The sequence below is a fragment of the Neoarius graeffei genome, chromosome 15, assembly GCF_027579695.1.
Source record: "Neoarius graeffei isolate fNeoGra1 chromosome 15, fNeoGra1.pri, whole genome shotgun sequence".
NCBI lineage: Eukaryota > Metazoa > Chordata > Actinopteri > Siluriformes > Ariidae > Neoarius > Neoarius graeffei.
Window position 1 is genome coordinate 27868523 of NC_083583.1, and position 25278 is coordinate 27893800.

General features: G+C 41.1%; 1 protein-coding gene across 1 annotated transcript in view; it reads left to right on the forward strand.

Annotated features, from left to right (window-relative positions):
• Positions 1-6157: 6157 nt before the first annotated feature.
• The window catches only part of minar1 (membrane integral NOTCH2 associated receptor 1), a 63897-nt gene continuing 44776 nt past the window's right edge, over positions 6158-25278 (forward strand). The window contains exon 1 of the mRNA XM_060940474.1: positions 6158-8392. Coding sequence (XP_060796457.1) covers positions 6158-8392 — 2235 coding nt within the window. The remainder of the gene's footprint in view (positions 8393-25278) is intronic.

Below are 25278 nucleotides of genomic sequence, written 5' to 3' on the forward strand. Positions count from 1 at the left end.
ACTTTCAGATGGTTCATCATCTCAATGTTTTTAATCCATAAAATCATCAAAAAAAACCAAACAAACACAAAATAAAGTGCAGTACAACAGCTTCACACAACATTTCAAGTAATGAACCTGTTTTATAACTCACTAACTAACAGCCGGAGAGAGGAAGATGGCGGTCCGAGAGTTCCCTGTCCCGCTCACTCAAACGCGCAGTCTGACGCATGCGCAATTTGGAGCACAGGACTCACGGCTTTGGGGTAGATTTTACCGTATTTTTCCATGTAACGGTTGTTACTGTTAACGAATAGGTAGCATATGTATAATTTACCCATTACTTTATAATTCCTTGGCTGACTGCAATAATCAAGTAAATTTTATATGGTTTGCATAGATTATATTTACCACTCTCCAAAATCACTTCTTACAGTGTAGCACAGTGTGTAAGAGCTCTTATCTGTTTTTGACCTACACCCAGGAGAGCTCTTACACACTGTGCACAGAAAAACAAAGGACATAGTTTTAAAAATTGTAATGGATTAATAAAAGACATTAACCGTATGGACCTTCAGCTATTTTAAGGGTAATTTCACTACCTTTATTTTTAAGCTCTTATCTTGGTCATTATAAGGGCGAGCCATACATGCTGCATCTTTTCTAGGCTATCCAGCTCGTCCATCATTTTATATGATAATACTTCCATTTGGCTGGCACAGTGGTGCAGTGGTTCGCCCTGATGCTTCAGAGCAAGAAGGTTCTGCATTCAAAACTCATGTCCTACAGTTTGCATGTTCTCCTTGTGCATGTGTGGGTTTCTTCTAGGTGCTCCAGTTTCCTCCTCCAGTCCAAATGCATGTGGATTAGCTTAACTGACTACTCAAAATTGCCTGTGAGTGTGAATGGCGGTCGTCTCTGTGTTAGCCCTGTGATAGCTTGGTGACCTACTGCAGGTGTACCCCACCTCTCTTCCAAAGTCAGCTGGGATTGGTTCCAGCTTCCCCCGTGGCCCTGATGTATAAGCAGTATAGATAATGGATGGATAGAATATTTGCACATTTTTAATATTTGGAAAAAATAGATCAGAATTGTAATGTTTTTACATGAACCTCACCATATAATGCTGGCCGTAGAGGAATCTTTTCGTGATTGTGTAGGGGAGATTGTCTGAAATCTGGCAATATAAGAACCACGAGGGTGGAACACTCTATGACTGAGTCTAATACTCTATGACTACTACAAAGTTAGTACGTAGTACATAGCAGAAAAAAGGTCGTTGTTTTATTTGCTGCGATTTCAAAACTGGATGACTCAACAACTCAATTACTTTGTTGTACAGAGAAACAACTCATGCTATCAGAAAGGGTAAGTTGTTGTCTATTTTGATATATAGTACATTGTGAAGCAATACAGACTTCATGGCTTATACAGCTGAGAATTAAGAGTGTGAAAATGAGTGAAGAAATTAGCAAAGATATTACTTTGCAGAAGTTTGATCTGTTTTCATAATCACATTACTTTCGTATGTACAAATACTATGCAAATGTGACTAGCTTTACATTACAAAGCTTTGGTGTTGCTCTTTCTTATGATATGTGTTTCATATCTATGCAATAACAAGTTCATAAATAATGAGCAAACAAGAGGAATGGGTGTGGACATGGATGCAGAGCTGTATGCAGATTGAAACTATGATAAAATTTAATGGAAATTCAAAATTATTTTTCTCACTACGGGCAACTCATTGCATAGACAAGGAAATAGCATCGCTGGAAAGGCCACATTGTGTCGTTTCATGTGGTATGCAATCTACATCGCAATCATGATAAATATTTCGTGAGCATTTCAACCAATCAGAAGGGATGTGAATTTGGATGCAATTTGTGTCAGTTGAGTTCAAAGGGCTAATAACAAGAAATTTAGCCTACAGAACAGAACTGAATGAATGAACAGCAATTATTTCCTCATTGACATAAGCATGGACAGAGATCAGTCGAGGCAAGTGATTATGATGATGCTCCAGTTCATCTAATGCCACAAGCAACTTTTACCTTGGCAGCCCTGCGATAACCTGGTGACTTGTTCAGGGTGTACCCCGCCTCTTGCCCATAGTCAGCTGGGATAGGCTCCAGCTTGCCTGCGACCCTGGAGAACAGAATAAGCAGCTACAGATAATCGATAGATGGACTTTTACCTTAGATGATAAGACAGTAACTGATGCAACCTAGTAATAATTAACAATCCCTACCTTAACCATATAGTTCAAGTTCAAGTTAACTTTATTGTCAATTCTGACATATGTACAGGACATAGACAGGACTGAAATATCGTTTCTCCCAGACCCTTGGTGTAAACATAAATACACAAACAAAACAAGTATAAGTATACATATAGGGTGCTTAAGACTTGCACAGTACTGTGTGTATATATATATATATATATATATATATATATATATATATATATATATATATATATATATATATACACAGTACTGTGCAAAAGTCTTAAGCACCCTAAGCACCCTATTTGTTTTTCATGCAAACTTTGTTATAGATTTATATTTTATGACTTCTACATTATCAAGTCAGCACAAAAACATTGTAGAGTTCCAAACGTTCTTTTTCCAGCACAAAATTAAATGTTACAGGAAAAAAAAAGTTTGTATCTGAGCAGCATATTACATAAGAGAATACTTTCCAGATTAAAAAAGAAAACATAATGAAGGCTGCTGGGTTTTACTGCAAAATTAAGAAGCGAGTGTGACAGTCAAAGTGTCCAGAAGAACTGTGGCTGGTTCTGCAAGATGCTCAGTAAAACCTACAGCTCATTTCCTTATAAAACTGCACTCATTGTACCTGAGACTACTATTTTTTTTAAAAGCAAAAAGTCATCTCACACCAAATACTGACTTTCTTTCATTTATTATGGCTTACTGCTGTTTACAGTATTAATCAATTTTGAAACATTTAATTTCACTGTTTTTCAAGCCATTTTGGGTCTACAGCATTTCTTTACATGTGCCTAAGACTTTTGCACAGTGCAGTACAATATATAAGCAATAAAATACAGTTAAAGAAAGGCACACACATACAAAAACCACACAAGCAGAAACAGTGCAAATGGAGTAAATAGTGCAAACAGCTTAACAGATATGGGATCATTTAATAGAAATATTCTTTTTCCATAAATTTCATGAGATTCAGTTATAAATGTTCAGGTAGGCGAGCCATCTTTCAGTGGACTTTGAATTAAATCTTTAAATTGAATTTTATTCATGTTTGACGATAACTGAATTCTCAAATGTGTGGCACAGTGGTGTAGTGGTTAGCACTGTCGCCTCACAGCAAGAAGGTCCTGGGTTGGAGCCCCGTGGCTGATGGGGGCCTTTCTGTGTGGAGTTTGCATGTTCTCCCCGTGTCTGCGTGGGTTTCCTCCAAGTGCTCCGGTTTCCCCCACAGTCCAAAGACATGCAGGTTAGGCTAATTGGTGGCTCTAAATTGACCATAGGTGTGAATGTGAGTGTGAATGGTTGTTTGTCTCTGTGTCAGCCCTGCGATAACCTGGCGACTTATCCAGGGTGTACCCCACCTCTCACCCATAGTCAGCTGGGATAGACTTCAGCTTGCCCGCGACCCTGCACAGGATAAATGGGTATGGATAATGGATGGATGAATTCTAATATGCAAGAACTTTATCTATCTATCTATCTATCTATCTATCTATCTATCTATCTATCTATCTATCTATCTATCTATCTATCTATCTATCTATCTATCTATCTATCTATCTATCTATCTATTTCTGAGATAATTGCAAAAGAGAAAAGTTGTAATTTTCAGACCTATGTAAAGTAGAAAATGACCATATTTGACCATGTGAAAGATTTCTGCAGGCCGCCATACCTCTGTGACAAATCAGATATTTGTCCATCCATTATCCATAACCGCTTATCCTGTGCAGGGTCACCTATCCCAGCTGACTATGGGCGAGAGGCGGGATACACACTGGACAAGTTGCCAGATCATCGCAGGGCTGACACATAGACACAAACAACCATTCATATGACACATAGACACAAACAACCATTCATATGACACATAGACACAAACAACCATTCATATGACACATAGACACAAACAACCATATGGGTTGAGAGTACATCGTGCGCATTCTGGCTGCTGCTTCTCACCAGAGCTTTTTATTTTATTTTCCCTCCTTTTTTTCCTTCATTTTTTATTTATTTATTTTTTTGTTTGTGTAGTTTGATGTTTGTTTTTGTTTGAGTGTTTTTGTCCACTGGTGGTGGTGTAGCTCCGGACGCAGTTTTGGGCGTTGGTTCCCTCCAGGTCTTGATTCGCCGTGGGTGATGCCTGTGCTCCTAGCTATGGACTGCAGTGAGCTCGTGGCTCATTTTAACATCATGGTTGTCCAGCGCTCTGTGCTTTGATGTTCTGAGCGATGTTGCTCAGTGGTGTCATAGCAGCTGTGCAGGCGGTTTGGGAGATACCAGCTCTCTGTATGGTGGTGCTTCTGTGCTCGCTTTGTGGATCCATGGTGTGGTGTTCCGAGTGATGTTGCCCGGCGGCATCACAGTGGCTGTGCTGGCGGTGTGGGACTTGTTTTCGTGCGCCTTTTGGTGGGACTGTGGCTGCTACACCACTGGAATGACATCCTGACCTCTATTTGGTGGATTTTTTTTCTTCCTATAACTGTAAAGCGACCTTGGGTTTTGAGAAAGGCGCTATATAAATTTAACATTATTATTATTATTATTATTATTATTATTATTATTATTATTAACACTCACACCTACGGTCAATTTAGATCCACCAATTAACCTAACCTGCATGTCTTTGGACTGTGGGGGAAACCAGAGCACCCGGAGGAAACCCACACAGACATGGGGAGAACATGCAAATGCCACACAGAAAGGCCCCTGTCAGCCACTGGGCTCGAACCCAGAACCTTCTTGCTGTGAGGCAACAGTGCTACCCACTACACCAAGTCAGATATTTGTGCCGTTTTGAAACTGTATGGGGGTGGCACGGTGGCGTAGTGGTTAGCACTGTCGCCTCACAGCAAGAAGGTCCGGGTTCGAGCCCCGTGGCCGGCGAGGGCCTTTCTGTGTGGAGTTTGCATGCTCTCTCCATGTCTGTATGGGTTTCTTCCGGGTGCCCCGGTTTCTCCCACAGTCCAAAGACATGCAGGTTAGGTTAACTGGTGACTCTAAATTGACCGTAGGTGTGAATGAGAGTGTGAATGGTTGTCTGTGTCTATGTGTCAGCCCTGTGATGACCTGGCGACTTGTCCAGAGTGTACCCCGCCTTTCACCTGTAGTCAGCTGGGATAGGCTCCAGCTTGCCTGCGACCCTGTAGAACAGGATAAAGCGGCTAGAGATAATGGATGGCTGGAACTGTATGAGTATGTTTCCCACGTTTCTGAGCCGTATGGCTTTCCATACCCCGCTGCAAACCCGGGACTGGAGCGACAACAAAGCCCGAGTGAGCGAGTGTTCAAACGGAGCGCAGGCATGGGAACAGTCTCACGGCTCTCATCCTCTACTTCATTCTACATGCATGCACAGCCATGAAGGAAACGGTGAACCAAATGCATCCGGATAATCAGCAATATTTTTTTTTTCTTTCCATGCACAAGACTGCAGATGGGCTGGTGCAATAGGTATACCCTTTCCTCTTTTTCTTAGTTGACTGAATTTTATTTCTAAAATAATGCAAAGATACTCGTTCAGTAATTCAGGGCCCCCCATGGGGGGAAAAAACCCTCCAGTTGAGTCAATATTTTATTTGAGCCTCTGTATCTGATGATCTTACTATTGCACTATATGCAAGATTTGTATTATCCAATGTATACTGCATATATGCAGAAGGAGAATATTTCCAACATTGCTCATCATTTTCTGTTATTTAAGTCTGCTGTTGCTGTTATGTACTTTAGTGCAATAAAATATACACTGAAATAAAATCAGCTGGCAATGTAAAATATATAGATTTATATTTCTTTCAGTTTGTGTGCATGCTGTAATAAGGGTTACAGAGAGCTCCAGTTAACCTCTGCAGGCAGCCATATAGTATCTCCAGTCACTAATCCCTACTGTCTCCCCATGCAGGTTATCATCTCTTCTCTAAGATAAGACTCACACCAGCCACCGGAATGGATGCAGTGCCAGAATACTCGATTTTCCTTGTCAGGATTTTGGAGGAACTAGACACCAAGTACAGCACTGTGTCATATCAGGATCTGTGTAAGTCTCTGTGTGCTCGTTTTGACCTGGTTCATCTGGCAAAACTGAGGAGCTTGCTTTTCTACACAGCATGTTTGGATCCGAGTTTTCCTGCCACTTTATTTAAGGACAAAATGAGGTGTTCGGTGGAAGATCAGCAGTCTAAGAAGCTCATGGTAGCTGCGGACATTGTGACCATGTTCAACCTCATCCAGATGAATGGTGGGATGGCCAAAGACAAGTTGCCAGTTAGTCGGAAACCCAAGTTTCATAAAAACCAATCCTTTGAGTCTTGCAGGTCTGATACAGAAGTGTATAAATACAACGAGTGTGAAAGTGTGTATGGTCACACAGACAGAAGGGGTCATCGTGCTTCTCGGAACTCACCCTGTCCCAAATCTGAGTGCAACAGCTGTCAACCATTTATACCAGCTTCAGAGCCCAATTTTCTCCTGGGAGTCAACAAGGATCTCAAATGTAGAGCAGCATCGCTGGATAAGCTGCAGCATCTGCCTCAGTATGCCAGTGCCAGTCCTCCTTCATGTGAGATGCAGAGCACCTACTTCCCGATGGACATCGACAGCGAGTCCACTACCGACCACGACTCACTGCACATCAACCCAGGCGGTAAGGATGTTTTTCTGCCTAATTCAGAGTCTTTCGCTGTACACTCGTGTGTGCAAAAGCGGAATATTTTCAAGGAGGACTTTCACAACCTTGTTGCCTTTTCGCCCCATGTCATCTCTGCAGAGTCTAAAGCCAGTGCCAGAGACAGTGGAGATTACCACAGGAGGGAACTGCACAAGCCACCGACTTTCTTTAATCACAGTTTTGAGTTGCCATATAGCAACCCTTATTTCGAGCCGGTCAACTCACCTATACAAAGCAAAGGGCGAGTGAAGCACGAGAGTCTAGACGACTTGCAGGCATCCACATATTTTGGTCCAACAACAATCACTGAGTGTGTGAACACCAAGAGGACTTCTGGGAAGCAAAACAGGCAACCTGCCTGGCCTGTCAAGAGCTTAAGCCTGAACGCAGATGAAGGCTCTGAATTTGAGAGATCCTTTTTAAACCAGAAGGTGCCAGTAGATAATCACCGCCATATCAGCATGATGGACAACGATCAGCACTTCCAGTGTGCCAAAGAGAAGCCCACAGCCTCTCCGTCAGGCTTCTCCAAGAAGTCTAGTGGACCAAAGATGAAAGAGATGGCCTCTGTTGGTTGTGGTCCGAGTTCTGAAAAGAGAGAAGGAGGAAAGAGATATAAAGACAAGAGCATCAATTGTCCATCGCTCCAGACTGCTAATGTAGACAATGGTCTTAGTGTCGGGACTCAGACTGACCAGTCAGAACAGAGGAAGCGGAAAGATTACAGCATGCACAAGTATGCGGAGAGGCCACCTTTTAAACACAGAGACGAAGAGTGTGAAATCATAAGTGATGACATTAGTGACATATTTCGCTTTCTGGATGATATGAGCATATGCGAGTCTATTGGGGTACCCCAGTCATCCTGTTACAACAGTAACGGCTCGCTCTCTCACGTGACAAAGTCAGATGGTGATAGCTCACCTGAACGCAACACGATCAAACTTGGCAAGTCTGCTAGCAAGCTAGACCATCTATTCCACTCTCTAGAGAACACCGACGATGAGCTCAAAGCGAGTGTATGCAAGCTGGTCCTTCGGATTGGTGAAATCGAGAAGAAGCTTGAATCCCTTTCAGGAGTGCGTGGGGAGATTTCACAGGTCCTGTCCAAGCTCACCAAGCTGGATGAGAAGATCCAAGAGCCAGAAGCAAATGGGAAAGCTAGTGATGGTGGCATAGCCCAGATTCAGACAGATGTGAACCTTTCACCACACATGTTCCAGTGCCACACCACAGGTCACAATGTCAAAGTGGACACAAACACAGACTGGTGCTGCTCAGATGCGAGTGGAAGTGAAAGCCTGAGGGTGAAGGCATTAAAGAAGAGCATGTTCACTCGCAGGTCTTCCAGATCACTGACAGAGGAGAACAGTGCTACTGAGTCCAAGGTGGCCAGCATCACCAATTCTCCTCGAGACTGGAGAACTGTCTCCTATTCAAGCTATCCAGGAGAAGATATGAAAGAGAAGGACAGGTATGGCGAAGGCAAGGACAGACACAGGAAAGCCAAAGAGGTAATAAATAACTTTTCTTGTTCAAGCATTTGTCTTTGGTTTGTCTGGAATTGCACTTTTTTTTGTTAACAGGGCAAATTCAAGTCCATGAAAAAGCAAGAAGTTGACATGGTATAAGTTTATACTTAATTAGATAAGAAATACCTAAATGTATTGAATGGCAGAAGATATAAGCATATTGTGGCTCCCTGAAATGATGACTCGAAGCCAGCATTTTTCTTGATTATGTTTTGACTGAAAATCTGTCACATTGCCAATCTGTACGCTGACTTCTGTGTTGCCCTGTAAATCAAAGGCCTTATGCTACAGTGAGGAATTGCTATGCTCCTTTGTTAGTCTAATTATGACTGAACAACAAACTCTTGCTTGTTTTATGAGCATAGAGACAAATGAGAGCAGCTTTCTAAAGAGTACAATGAGCTGAAAGATAAATATAGTCAGATTATTGGGCATATTGTTGGTGAAAGGCTTTAGAAGAATAGAACTTTAAATACCTCCTGAGCTAACACATCCATCATCTTAAACAAAGGGAAGTAGCACATTGCAACGCTCGGCTGTAAATCGTCTAATAAAATTACAGGCGGAAGTACACATTTCTGACTAGAGAATGATTTCTGGCGCACGGGTGGAAAAGGATGGTAGTGGTTATTATGTCCTTTTGCTAGGGCTGAGGTCAAGTGTTTTGTAATGACGTTTCACTGAGAGGCTTAAGTGAATTAGTGTCTTGTCTGGGTTGTGACATTCTGAACCATCAGAAGTATAAGATGCATTGTGTATCTAAAGCTTAGTCAGGGCTTGTCTGCCTTCTCATTTTAAATAGTTGTGCAGCCAGATAATCTGTTTTAATTTGAGTGAAATAAAAAATCTTCATGAATACACCTTAATTGTAAAAGAGAAAACGAATTCAGGCTGACCCAAATAAAATTCCTATCTGATTAAATGAAATAGCTAATCTGTTTATTAGCTCATCTGGCTGACAGGTGATGAGCTTATGCCATCATGCGTTGTCCAGCGTCGTCCACATTTCACGAAAATCACTCCTTCTCTCTCAATTCTTCACCGATTTTTATTCTTTTTGGCAGGAAGGTAGGTCTGCCTGGGGTGCATATGGCTTCTACCCACATTTATAATTGTGATTAATAATGAAGATATGGAGTAATTAAGCCCTAACGAGCAGTTTCCACACAAATCACTTCTTCTGCCTCAATTCTTCACCAATTTTGATTCTTTCTGGCATGAAGGTAGGGGTACCTAGGGTGCATATAACTTTTACCCAGATTTGCTTAATTACAATTATTAATGAAGTTATGGAATAATCAAGCCTTAATGAGCAGTTCAACAAAAATCGCTTCTTCTCGGTCAATTCCTCGCCATTTTGGATTCTTTGTGGCAAATAGGTCGGTATTCCTAGGGTGTATATAGCTTCTATATATAGCTTGTATATAGCGTATATACTGTAGCTTGCAACATTTATTGTGCAAGGTGGCCCAGTTTAGATCGTTCCTTTTGGACTAGACAGGGCTGGAGTGAGCTAGACTTTCACTGATGGTCTCATTAAAGATTCTGACTGCAAAGTTGACCCTTACAGAAAAAACACATGAATTTCCCATGTATTTCACATGTGATCACATGTTACCACATGTGGTAACATGTGGAATGCATGGTATCAGATTTTGTAACGTGTTACCATGTAGAGCACATGTGGAAAACGTTACCACATGTGTACAACATTCCCACATTTGATTCACATAAAATTGGGCCAAAACCACGTTTCCCATGTGCAAATAACATGTTTCCCATGTGCAAAACACATTTTCCACATATTTCACATGTGAGAAATCACATGTGAAGTTCATGTGGTTTTTCTGTAAGGGGAATTCTGGGCAGAAATGTTCTATTTCTATTGCTGTTGGAGTGTCAAGATGTTTCGCATTGATCTGAGTTGAAATTGAGGAGTTGTGTTGCTGCATACACTGTGTATCCGATGTGTAAATGTTTTGCCAAGATAAAATGCGTCCTGCATTTTACAATTCTGGAGACTGCCGAAGCAAGTGAGCAACAATGTCACATGACCACTGTGAGGTGTGTTTGACCTACTTTTAACCCAAACAAGTCGGCATGGGCAAACATGGTGATCTCCACTCTCCCACCAATTAAAAGCCAGCGGAAAAGAAAAGGAAAATATGAAAGTGAATCAGCTAGAAAGTGTGCCAGAAAAGCGATGGAAACCAAAAGGTTGTCCGCAAAAATTTTCGTGAAGGGACAGATCGACCGCTGGAATCGACTGAAGGATGAAACAGGTACAAAATCTGATAAATTTGCAGCGCTACTCTTGGATTGTTGAATCTGAGTATGGAGTTATACACCTAATGTTTTGATCTTACAGAGAAAGAAATGATAGCACAAAAGCAGTAACAGAGAAAAGATATATTCGTCTTTTGTTTCACAGATCTATTTGCGAATGTCAACCGCAAATTACATACCTGCGACTCAGAACTCTCCAAGGTCGATACAGAGTCACAATGTTTTCCGCGTGTCGCCATCTTGGTGTGACCCAGTTCCATAATTATGCTAATTAGTTCAAGCTTCTCGCATTCGGCTGTTTCCATGGGGCCATACTGTTTGGCTCCAAGAAGTAGGATATTCGGTTCTAAAACGGAGGAAAGCAATCCTCAGTACATCAAAATGATCACATCTCGTCCGCATGATATTGTTCTTGCAGGACATAAGAAAATGCCATACACAATAAAAAAATGCAAAAATTTCAGATGACTTTGCAGTCTGCATCTTTAATCTTTTAAAATGAAGAATAATTAATATGTAAACCTTCTTGTATTATTACTTTTAGCAGGATCTGGGTGTGTTCTGTGCATGTGAGTTTAAGTCAGGGTGTGCTTCTTGTGCAGTAAAATGCAGTGTACATAATGTGATGTTAGAAAACAGTCCATGTTGCAGATTTTAACCTGTCACTGTGAGTTTGGATTTGCAGTATGATGGGCTTCAAATTAATATTTTGAACTAGATGTAGGGAGTCCCTCTGTAAGTTTCAGTGTAAGTGGAAAAATAGGGTTAATTTTAATAAAACCTTCATTTATTTTCTTATTCCCAAATTTGGTAACTTTTATTCATAACCATTTTGGTAACATTAGAAGATGAATAAAGACATTATACACTCATCAGCCACTTTAACAGGAAAACCTGTACACCTAATCATTCATGCAATTGCTCAATCGGCTAATTACTGTATGTGGCAGCAGCATAATACATTAAATCATGCAAAGGCAGGTTAATAGCTTAGGTTAATGTTCATATCAAACATCAGAATGTGAACAAAATGTGATCTAAGTGACTTTGACCATGGCAATCTTTGGTGCTGCCAGACTGGCTGGTTTGAATATTTCAGAAACTGCTGAGCTCCTTGAATTTTCACACATAGCTTTCCCTGAGTTTAAACAGAATGGTGCAAAAAAAAAAAAAAAACATCCAGTAAGCGGCAGTTCTGCAGGTGGAAATGCCTTGTTGGTTAGAGAGGTCAGAGGAGAAAGGCCAGACAGGAAGGATATGGTAACTTATAAATAACACTTTATTACAACCATGGTGAGCAGAAAAACATGTAGAACAGACAGCATTTTAACTTTGAGGTGCATGGACTACAGCAACAGAAGACCACATCAAGTTCCACTCCAGTCAGCCAAGAACAAGAATCTGAGTATAGAGTCGTCATAGGCTTGGAAAAGATTAGAAAAACGTCTCCTGGTCTTTTTCCAGTTTTCAGCTGTCATCCTGTGAGGATGGCACCATTTGTACAGCTCCTGCTCCCATCCTGATGCCCAACTTCTGGCTGCAGTTTTCATCAGTTCTCTCCTACAGAGGATGGCCCCATAGAGGCAGCCTAAAGATACACTCAGAAAATAGCTTTGGACAGTTAATTCAAACAGTTTCGCGACAATGGCTGAGGACTACAATTGCCATAACTTTAGGACTGCAGTTGCCATGAACAGTTTTGCACTCAAGTCACCATCAATGAACAGTTGATAACTTCAACAAAGCAGACTTCATGTTAAAATGATAATGAATTTCTCAGTTACACGCTATCTGTTCTCACCCAAATGGAGATGGGTTCCTTTTGAGTCTGGTTCCTCTCAACGTTTCTTCATGTCATCTCAGGGTTTTTTTCCTTGCCACCATCGCCTCAGGTTTGCTCATTAAGGATAAACTTCAGAAATCAAAATTCATATGTATAGACCCCTTTCACTGATGTCACCCGAAACCGGAAGTAAACAGACCCTGCGCCATTTTGGAAGACCAACAAACTCGTGATTAGGGGGAAATAACGGCAGCGGTATGTGAACCCACGAGAATAAAGTGGAGTGGCAAACGACTTAAACAAACAAATCTGAGCTGTTTTATTTATGATTTATTGGCCCAACAGTAGACTTGAAAGAAACCTGTGTGAGACTTGGCAAAAAACTTTGGATATAATGGATAAGTCTGTGCATGATCTGTGGACACTTTGAGGTAAGCAAACGCAAGAAATTCAGATTTAAAACATGCTAAATTGGCCCCAAGTTGATAACTGTATGAGGAGCAAGCCTCCCAGACTTCTACAATTTAATAATAATAATAATAATAATAATAATAATAATAATAATAATAATAATAATTTAGGATGGTTTGGGGCTTGCTCTCCCTCCTATTATATAAATAAAGCATAGTTGTTGTGTAAGCATATATCATAAATACATATGTATAATTTGGATAAATTAACCTAAATTATGGATACCTTAATAGTAACAAAAAGTATTAATTTTTCAACTGAAAAGATATATTATTAAAAGATAAATATCAACAAGATTACCTTGGCCATAACTATGTGTAGGTTATTCTTAATAACAGCTGTAATATCACGAACCAAGCCACTAACAACATATTTGTAAGCCTGTAGCCCTTTGTAGGCTTTCAAGTCATCAGCAGTGTAGGCAGTGTTCAAACTACGGGGGTACTCGGGGGATCCGAGATCCCCTGAAACAGACATGAGATCCCTTGAAAACATGATTTGGGAAATGTTGGGGGGTCTCTAAAATATTGGCAAAATGATGTTTATTGACATAGCAATCATGTGTAATGGGAAGCATTTGCATATCCAAAGTGTTGTGTTTACATCAAAGATCAAATAAACCGATATGACAATGACTGCTGCTGCCAGGTTGGTTGTTGAGTAGCCTGACTGTTTTTTTTTCTTGCGTGTGGTATCATTGTTGACGCGAGGTTGTTTTTTGAACATGCCAATGCGGACACGATTTCCCCTGATGAGTTGAGCTTCAGACGCGATGCATGTGTGGAGGTGTGGAGTCCACGTGATATGTGCGTAAGATAGGCTTCTCATGTGTTTGGAGATCCGCGCTCCGAGACAAGTGCAAGCACCCCCCCGAAAATATCGGCATAGTTCGAACACTGAGTGTAGGCACTGGGTGTAAACAACAAATAGTTTACAATGTCTGGGTAGCAAACAGATGGCAGAATTGGTGTCAGGTCCTCCTTATGTTTCCATTCTCCCTTGCCGCGAGTCTTATTATATGGGTCAAACCCATCTATCACAGCCAGTTTCTCCACATACCGTGCCCTTTCTGCAGCTGGTAATGTACTCACATAACCAGAATTATCAGCCATCGTGTCACTTTACTCTCGCTTGTACTTTGTTTTATATTGTGAGTGCATGTACTTGGTCTTCCAATATGGCGCCTAACAAAATGGCGCGGTGACGTCATGCGGTAGCCCTCTATATCCAGAATTTATATATTTCCGTAAAGCTGCTTTGTGACTTTGTCTGTTATGTCTATTGGTAAAAGCAATATGCATATAACATTGAGGGCAGCAAGGTGGTGTAGTGGTTAGCACTGTAGCCTCACAGCAAGAAGGTCCTGGGTTTGAGCCCAGTGGCTGACAGGAGACTTTCTGTGTGGAGTTTGCATGTTCTCCCCATGTCTGTGTGGGTTTCCTCTGGGTGCGCCGGTTTCCTCCACAGTCCAAAGACATGCAGGTTAGGCTAATTGGTGGCTCTAAATTGACCGTAGGTGTGAATGTGAGTGTGAATGGTTGTCTATCTCTATGTGTCAGCCCTGTGATGATCTGGCGACTTGTCCAGGGTGTACCCCACCTCTCGCCCATAGTCAGCTGGGATAGGCTCCAGCTTGAGTGCAACCCTGTACAGGATAAGCGGTTATGGATAATGGATGGATGAATTGAATTGAACCGTCCAGTTTACTGTCGTTACAAACTTTTCTTCAAGCTGTCCATTTAATAACCACACTTGGATGACGTTTTGCTGATACAGATATAATTTAAAACTCATGGAACCCCTTGCTTCACTTTGTTATGGTGCCATTGGCACTAACCTTCATGCCACACATGTGCATATGTTAGGAACAGATCACATATCCATGAAGTCGTCAGAGTGTCCAGTTTTGGATACCTATAAACAGTTCATTCTGAATCTGCAATGAATCCGGAATGAAATGGTGAAGCTCTTTGAATATGAGCATAGCTAATGACACATTCTCAGAGCTCTGGCTAGAACTTATCCGTAACTAGCAGGGTATGAGCCAAATGTATAATAGCCACAACAGATGAGGCATTTGGATTTGAGTGGACACTACCGAAATATCTCTCTTGTTTTGATCATTTGGAAACTCATTTGCTTTGCCTAAGTCAGTGGATGCATGTACATTCTACTGTTCTTTTGGATATTTTCTTCTCAACGCTGTCTTTCTTTTTCCGTCTTTCTCCTCTGTTTGCTTGTGCGAAGAGCAGCCAGCTCCTGTGCTTCTCTCTTCTCTCACTTGTCTTTTATGGAGTTGATGAATGTAGCGCTGCCATAAATTCCATCTCAGGAGTCCCTCAGCCCCGGATTCATCTTTCTGAATGGCACCTCAGGGAACTGATACTTAATCAAACTTGCACGCATTAATGCAACTGGGAGAAGCTAATAGTGTGTGTGTTGTGGCACTACATTGTATGGATGATTTTGTCTCAAAGGGCACTGGGATATTTAGCATTTTATTGTTAGCCTTTTTCATGGGTTATGGAATACTATAACATTGAGTTTAGTTCCTGTTAGAAAACAAGAGGGATGTTTTGTTCAGGGGCTTGAGGCTACAAAACCCAGAATATTATACACAGGGTTCATAGGACAGCATTGCTGTGTCCAGATCTAATTTAGTTTAGTCACTGAATGTCCCAGAAGACAAGAAAGGGTCCAGGAACTGCCATATTCTCTTACTCTCATTTTCTCTCTCTCTCTCTCTCTCTCTCTCACACACACACACACACACACACACACACACACACACACACTTACTTCAAAGACGGTATTTGCCAATATTACATTTTCATTTCACAGTCATTAACTAACTTTTTATCACATATCACAATATTTTCATATGACTGAAGTATTAAATACTCCTCAGAGAGGGTGACATTTCCACATTTCGCAGACCTTCCTCCAATGATTGTCTGATAAACAGAATTATAGGACAAATTTCTCGAAGAAGGACAAATATGATACTCCTTTACACTTCTCTAAATTAATACCATTAGAAAATATTGTTTTTATCGTACATTACAAATGGAACCGACATTCTGTTGGGAGCACAAACACTTTTCAGAAATCTTGTATCTCATACAACAGCCAAGAACTGGCACATCTTGGAAAAGTATTCATCCCCCTTGGTGTTTGTCCTGTTTTGTTGCATTACAAGCTGGAATTAAAATGGATTTTTGGGGGGTTAGCACCATTTGATTTACACAACATGTCTACCACTTTAAAGGTGAATTTTTTTTTGTGACACAAACAATAATTAAGATGAAAAAACAGAAATCTGGAGTGTGCATAGGTATTCACCCCCCAAAGTCAATACTTTGTAGAGCCACCTTTTGCTGCAATTACAACTGCAAGTCTCTTGGGGTATGTCTCTATTAGCTTAGCACATCTAGCCACTGGGATTTTTGCTCATTCCTCAAAGCAAAACTGCTCCAACTCCTTCAAGTTAGATGGGTTGCGTTGGTGTACAGCAATCTTCAAGTTATGCCACAGATTCTCAATTGGATTGAGGTCTGGGCTTTGATTAGGCCATTCCAAGACATTTAAATGTTTCCCTTTAAACCACTCCAGTGTAGCTTTAGCAGTATGTGTCGGGTCATTGTCCTGCTGGAACATGAACGTCATCTTAATTATTGTTTGTGTCACAATAAAACAACAATGTGCACCTTTAAAGTGGTAGGCATGTTATGTAAATCAAATGGTGCTAACCCTCCAAAAATCCATTTTAATTCCAGCTTGTAATGCGACAAAACAGGACAAACACCAAGGGGAATGAATACTTTTGCAAGACACTGTAACTAATTTACTATAGGTGTATATGGCATGAACATATCAAATTATACCATTGCCAGAGGATTTAATTCAGTCAGTCATACAGTATGTAGCAAGTCTGAACAACCGAAAATCACAAGATCTGATTATTAAAAAATCTGTTTCAAACCACATTTGCATATTCAAGCTGCATGTTTACAAATCCATTTAGTTCTCACTGCTCTGATCAGATTTCAGGTGGGGGTTTTTTTTGTTTTGTTTTTTGTTTGTTTTTAACGTCTGTGTTCTTTATGCCACGTAAAATTCATGTTTACATCACACATACTGGAAACGTTAGTTTGGTCGTCCATGAAATAAATCAGAACAGGCAAACCTCCTCTGTCTCTGATGCGGTCACATTATTTTTGTAAAACCTACGCCATGGCTCCACATTGCCACGTGGTAAATAAGCTAGCCTGTTTCATTACCCTCCATTTTTGTTTGTTTATGTCAACTACTTATATTTCTGGGCACAGTGTCATTACTATAGCAGCCAATGTGAATAAGACTGAAAATGAGGATTGACACACGGACACAAAGATTGGATCTGATCACTCATAATATATAACACGGACAGTCAATCAAGAAGATCAGATTCAGATTGGATATGTAAAAAATCGGATTTGGACAGACAGTCTGAATGTAGAGTAAGATATTGCCAATTAAATCATCCATATGAGATACTTTACCTGCGTTATTTATTTTGTGTACATTAGTAACACAATGCAATTATCTGTATCTCTTTAGTGCTCAAAATATTCATATCTTTATCTGCATTTGAATTTAAACTGAAGGTGGGCATGGGCCTATTTATTTATTTATTTATCCGCTCCCACTATGCCCCTGGAAACACTAAAAAAGAGGGCTGATGGGAATAAGAAGTCATTTTGGTAACATTTTCAGCACCATTCAGCAACTCATAGGTATCTACGTAGGCAGGAATGAATGTGCAGTTCTTCATTAACACCTATCTTACTCCTATAAAATACTAAGAACTCAGTAAGCATCTTCATAAGAGTTCACTATTAAAGTAACTATCTAATAATTAAGCAGAGTTCCCGCTGGTGCTCGTCGCACTCGTCACTGACGAACATAATCCATCAGTGACAAAGAGAAAATCACTAGCAGTACTCACAGTAACTAATGTATTTGTCATCTTTATCATTATCATAATTCATCTTTTCTAGAAATCGCTCCACAAATCCCTCCGTTTGCCAAAATCTAACCGCAGTGAAGAGATGGCAGGAAGCCAGAGTGTAAACAATGAGCAAGTGCTTGTGATCAGTAAAAATCGACTACACATAATGACCAAATGATCACCAAACTTTTGACCAATCACAGGGTGTCTTAATCGGCCTGCTGTGGTGGTGTAATTATCTCTGTGTGAACCAAACAATGGTGCAGTCTAAGCTGGCAAAGTTTTTTGGGTGGGTTTCTTCAAGGACTGAAGATGATTTAAGGGCTGAAACAGCCATGGGGGAGACACACTCAGAGCCCCGACTGTCCTCGAGCACATTGGACAGTGTCAGTAATACAGGGGTTGGTAAAAAATGCTAAAGTGAAAGTGCTTTCAGCCAGCAAGTGACTGAAGGGAGCTATGTTTCGGGCCGCATGGTGTGTTGAGTCCCTGCGGCTAACTAACGTATGATGAAAAACACGGTGTCATTCTGTGTTCGGTTTGTAAATCGAAGGGAAATTCGGATTCCTTCACTGTTGGTTGTTCCCAGACTCTTCTCGACTCTGTTCAATTGTAAATCAACTTTTGTGTTGAAGTAAAGGCTAAAGGGAGTCCTAGTGCCTTTTTAAAATAATTCCATGCTAAAATAGCCTGAAATAAGCTCAAACTAAAGAGGTTTATTTTAGCTTGATGGTGTACAGGCTGCCCAAAATCAAGTTTTTCTTATTAGAGGCCAGAGTGGAGCTCAAATTTTATATATAATTGTGAAGCCTAGCTGTATCTGTACAAATATTTGAATTGTGCCAGTTTGATTGGTGTAAACCTGTATTAAGTCCACTTTGATAAGTCAGTAACTAAGAAAAAAATACAGACTAAGAAAAAGTGAAAAATACTTATTTTACTTTATTTTTCAAGGAAAAAAGTGGAGTATATTTTTCAGAACCCAGAGGGAACGCTGATTAACTGAGTTTTAAGTAGTAATTACTGAGAGGCTGTCCACACGGCAACGGATTCAGGTGAATCTGATAAAATTGTTTATCGTTTCGGCCTGGCGTCCACACGGCACCGGCGTTTTGGGTGCCCCAAAACGAGAACAGGTTCCAGAGTGGAAAAATCTGGCAACGGCGCCGTTGTGAAGTCATCTGGATGAGTAGAACGGATTTGTTTACGATGACGTCACAACCACATGACTAGAACAAGCAGCACTCTCACTGTTTTGTATGAACCACTGCATTGCATTCACTTTTGTATACAGCTTCTCTTTTAAATAAACAAGTAACTGAACCATTTCTTGAATTTCTTTTTTTTTATTGGATAAGACTGCTTTTCAAAATGTTCACACACAATATAAAAAGTTATATAAATTATATAAAAATGCTTTTCAAAATGTTCACACACAATAAGAAAATTAAGTTATATAAAACTATGCACACTAATAAAACTAATTTGTACACACAGAAGGCACGATTTCCTCGCGTAGTTGCAGCCATCTTCTTCTTGTTGTTGTGTGCTTGTTCCTGTGAGTGCTTCATGCCGGGTAGAAGAAGGGGTTTATGCACAAGCGTCCTACTTCTTCTATTGTTCTGGTGTCTCCGATGGGACCGTCTTACAGCGCACGTAGAAGTGTGGCATGTGTATTGCATCGTTTTCAGCAAGCGTTGCGTTGCCATATGTACCTGATATTTTACTGATCCGTTGCCCATGTGGACGCGATATTTTTTTTAATAACATCTCGTTGCCGTTGTCGTGTGGATGTAGCCTGAGTCTGACATTTCTTCTGGAGAACTAATTGCTAACTATAGTGATTTTATAATAACTATTGATTAATTACTGATCATATTGGCATTAAATCCCCAATAGCTAAGTCTTACTTTCCTCATGAAGATCTACTACCTAATATAACTCAACCTGCTTCAACACTTCAGTATCTGAAATGTAAATTTGTATGAGTTATTATAGGTTTCCTCAGAGGAGCTCAGGATCAGTGTGCTGTTTTTCTCATGGTGTCTCGTGATGTAAAGAAAGAAATCAACAACAACTAGAGATGCATTTCCAGTGCAAAAAAAAGATGAGTGTGGCTCACAGCGGATGGATGTGTGTGACAGGTGAGTTGGTCAGAGCACAATGAAATCTGGTGGCACTCTGACAAAACGTGACCGAGCAGGATGACTGACTAAAAACTCCGCTCATTTCAGTGATGACAAAAATGCATTGAAGTCAACGGGAGATAAATGGATGGTTTTCTCGAAAAAACTGTGGGAGAAGAAGCACGGTGAAAAAGTGGTCTGAAGAAAAAACACACATAATAAAACAATTGCATAACATTTAACAGTTATTCCACGAAATCAAGTCGTACATGAGCTGATAGCCGACGAGGTGCATAGCACCGAGTTGGCTATAAGCCATGTACGACAAGATTGAGTAGAATAACTGTTTTATTTTATCCACATTCACTGGATTTTGAGAAACAGAGCATTTTTATTTTTATTTTTTGCAAATTTGATAAATAAAAACTTTATACAAAATGTCCGACAAAATCATTTCATTTCCGCTTAGAATGTAAACAAACCGGCAAAATGACAGGAGCAATTTGTGGAAAATGCTATAATAATAATTCTTGAAAAATAAAAAAAGATATGTTCTTACCATCAAATACTTTTATTTCATATTTTGTTGCTTTTTTTTGTATTTTGGGGGTTTTCTTCTTCTTTAGGGATTTTTTGGTGGTTGGCAAACCAACTTAAAGGTGCATTACTTCCACTGACTGGGCTGGAGTGTGGAACAGGAGATATTGGGGGGAGACTATATTCTTTTAGCTATTTCTGTTTCTTTTAAATACTTGATAACAATTTTGGGGTTTTGTTTTAGAGTAGAGTTTTTATTTCGTCCTTGGTTGGTTCAGGGCAGCATGGTGGTGGAGTGGTTAGCACTGTCTCTTCACAGCAAAAAGGTTCTGGGTTCGAGCCTAGCGGCTGATGGGGGCCTTTCTGTGTGAAGTTTGCATGTTGTCTGTGTGGGTTTCCTCTGGGTGCTCCGTTTTCCCCCACAGTCCAAAGACATGCAAGTTAGGTTAATTGGTGGCTCTAAATTGACCGTACGGTAGGTGTGAATGTGAGTGTGAATGGTTGTTTATCTCTGTCAGCCCTGTGATGATCTGGTGACTTGTCCAGGGTGTACCCCGCCTTTCGCCCATGGTCAGCTGGGATAGGCTCCAGCTTGCCCGCGACCCTGCACAGGATAAGCGGTTACGGATAATTGATGGTAGGTTCAACAACACGCTCTGCCATTTTGTTTTTTTCTATTCACAATATATGAGCTGATAGCCTAGTAGTAGAGTAGCCAACCAGAGTGCGCAACTGCTCATATCCAGTGAATGTGTATAGAATAATAAGGAATATACAATTACATAATCACCTACAGAAGTTCAAGGCTGTCATGTAGCAATTGGTAACAAATATTCTACATGAACATACTTTCAGATTTTTTAATAGATATTATTGAATAACTCCTTGAATTGAATTTCCTTCCTGCACAGTTACTTATGATTTACTGAATGGTACTGTAAATTGCTGCTGTCATTTATTCACTCATAAACGATAACAAATAGCAATTTGCATAACCTAACTTTATTCATCTCCTGAACTTCTACAGTTCCTCAGTCTAGCTACTTCACTCCAGTTTATAACTGGTCTCAACCAGATATTCTGTGGACTATTCTGGAACAATTTCTCTCTGATGTGACAGAGTAAGCCAAGGATCTTAGATGACTACAACAGTAAGTTGACAGTAAGAGCCATCAAATAATGTTTTATCAGATTTATTTTGATGTTTGGGTTTGTTACAGTCCAGAAAGATCAGAAAAGTTTGCTTTAAACTCATTCTCATCTCATTATCTCTAGCCGCTTTATCCTTCTACAGGGTCGCAGGCAAGCTGGAGCCTATCCCAGCTGACTATGGGCGAAAGGCGGGGTACACCCTGGACAAGTCGCCAGGTCATCACAGGGCTGACACATAGACACAGACAACCATTCACACTCACATTCACACCTACGGTCAATTTAGAGTCACCAGTTAACCTAACCTGCATGTCTTTGGACTGTGGGGGAAACCGGAGCACCCGGAGGAAACCCACGCGGACACGGGGAGAACATGCAAACTCCGCACAGAAAGGCCCTCGCCGGCCATGGGGCTCGAACCCGGACCTTCTTGCTGTGAGGCGACAGTGCTAACCACTACACCACCGTGCCGCCCCTGCTTTAAACTGAAAAAAAAAAATATATATATATATATATATATAATAAGAACAACAACAACTTTATTTATCACAGGTACACTTAAGCACAGTGAAATTCCTCTCTGCATTTCACCCATCTGAAGCAGTGAACACACACACACACGTGAGCAATGAGCACACACACACATACCCAGAGCAGTGGGCAGCCATGGTACAGCACCCGGGGAGCAGTTGGGGGTTAGGTGGTGTGCTCAAGGTCACTTCAGCCAAAGGCCGCCCCATGTTAACCTCATGTCTTTGAACTGTGGGGGAAACCAGAGCACCTGGAGGAAACCCACACAGACACAGGGAGAACATGCAAACTCTGCACAGAAAGACTCCCTGTCGGGCGGTGGGCTCGAACACAGAACCTTCTTGCTGTGAGACGACAGTGTTAACCACTTCACCACTGTGCCGTGAAAAATAAATCGAGCATGTCCTATTAAAGCTGGTCCTTTGCTAGTGTGAAGCATGAAATTATATGAAGTCCTCACGCAACTTTTTTTGTTGTATCCTGTGGGATTCCAGTCCCAGTGCACACACCTCTAGTCTCAGCCAGTGGCAAGCCTTCTTAACAACAGATACTGTACCTACTGTTCATATGTATATGTTAATTGTTCGAACACATTATCTTTTCGATCTGAATAATATATTTGTGGGCGGCATGGTGGTGTAGTGGGTAGCGCTGTCGGATCACAGCAAGAAGGTCCTGGGTTCGAGCCCCGTGGCCGGCGAGGGCCTTTCTGTGCGGAGTTTGCATGTTCTCCCCGTGTCCACGTGGGTTTCCTCCGGGTGCTCCGGTTTCCCCCACAGTCCAAAGACATGCAGGTTAGGTTAACTGGTGACTCGAAATTGACTGTAAGTGTGAATGGTTGTCTGTGTCTATGTGTCAGCCCTGTGATGACCTGGCGACTTGTCCAGGGTGTACCCCGCCTTTCGCCCATAGTCAGCTGGGATAGGCTCCAGTTTGCCTGCGACCCTGTAGAACAGGATAAAGCGGCTAGAGATAATGAGATGAGATAATATATTTGTCTCATCTCATTATCTCTAGCCGCTTTATCCTTCTACAGGGTCGCAGGCAAGCTGGAGCCTATCCCAGCTGACTACGGGCGAAAGGCGGGGTACACCCTGGACAAGTCGCCAGGTCATCACAGGGCTGACACATAGACACAGACAACCATTCACACTCACATTCACACCTACGGTCAATTTAGAGTCACCAGTTAACCTAACCTGCATGTCTTTGGACTGTGGGGGAAACCGGAGCACCCGGAGGAAACCCACGTGGACACGGGGAGAACATGCAAACTCTACACAGAAAGGCCCTCGCCGGCCCCGGGGCTCGAATCCAGGACCTTCTTGCTGTGAGGCGACAGCGCTAACCACTACACCACCGTGCCGCATAATATATTTGTTTTCAATTAAATTATAAACATAGGTTAATATATTTTTATATTTCAGAGATGAAAATGATAAGGATCTGTCTTTTCGGGCTATGTTATAGACATGTTGTTTCAGCCATTAACATTTATTAATTACATATTTAAAGGAGAACTGAAGGCAAATTTTTTATTATCAAAATTCTATTTATCTCATTTCATTAAATATAGGAATGCATTTTTGATAGCTATTTTGTCACTGCTATAGCAAGTTATGAGTGTTTGAAATATGCTATGTAATATATCAGTCCATATGTCAAAGCAATGGCCGTAAACGAGATTCGTTGAGACGTGTGAGACATCGTAGGACGGAAGTAAAACGTACAGTGGAAATCAAAGTGACCAACATCTGCCAACGTTGTCAAAAGACACGTGCGCCCTCTTTCGAATGCTGATGTAATCAAGCTGGAAGTTTTGTTTGTTTTGATAGCAATCAGGAAAGTTTGAAAAAATTAGCCAGTAGTAGTCATTTAAACTCATTTTTGTGCAATATTTCATTTGGAAAACAGTTTTCAAAATGGCAGCACTGACATCTGGCTGACACTTCACGTTTCGAAGTCTTGCACAAGTCTTGTGAAGATCGCGCGGATAAGCGACGCCTGCCGTGGACCAAACGAACTACAGTGGTGCTTGAAAGTTTGTGAACCCTTTAGAATTTTCTATATTTCTGCATAAATATGACCTAAAACATCATCAGATTTTCACACAAGTCCTAAAAGTAGATGAAGAGAACCCAGTTAAACAAATGAGACAAAAATATTCTACTTGGTCATTTATTTATTGAGGAAAATGATCCAATATTACATATCTGTGAGTGGCAAAAGTATGTGAACCTTTGCTTTCAGTATCTGGTGTGACCCCCTTGTGCAGCAATAACTGCAACTAAACGTTTGCGGTAACTGTTGATCAGTCCTGCACACCGGCTTGGAGGAATTTTAGCCCATTCCTCTGTACAGAACAGCTTCAACTCTGGGATGTTGGTGGGTTTCCTCACATGAACTGCTCACTTCAGGTCCTCCCACAACATTTCCATTGGATTAAGGTCAGGACTTTGACTTGGCCATTCCAAAACATTAACTTTATCCCTCTTTAACCATTCTTTGGTAGAACGACTTGTGTGCTTAGGGTTGTTGTCTTGCTGCATGAGCCACCTTCTCTTGAGATTCACTTCATGGACAGATGTCATGACATTTTCCTTTAAAATTCGCTGGTATAATTCAGAATTCATTGTTCCATCAATGATGGCAAGCCGTCCTGGCCCAGATGCAGTAAAACAGGCCCAAACCATGATACTACCACCACCATGTTTCACAGATGGGATAAGGTTCTGATGCTGGAATGCAGTGCTTTCCTTTCTCCAAACATCTCATCTCATCTCATTATCTCTAGCCGCTTTATCCTGTTCTACAGGGTCGCAGGCAAGCTGGAGCCTATCCCAGCTGACTACGGGCGAAAGGCGGGGTACACCCTGGACAAGTCGCCAGGTCATCACAGGGCTGACACATAGACACAGACAACCATTCACACTCACATTCACACCTATGGTCAATTTAGAGTCACCAGTTAACCTAACCTGCATGTCTTTGG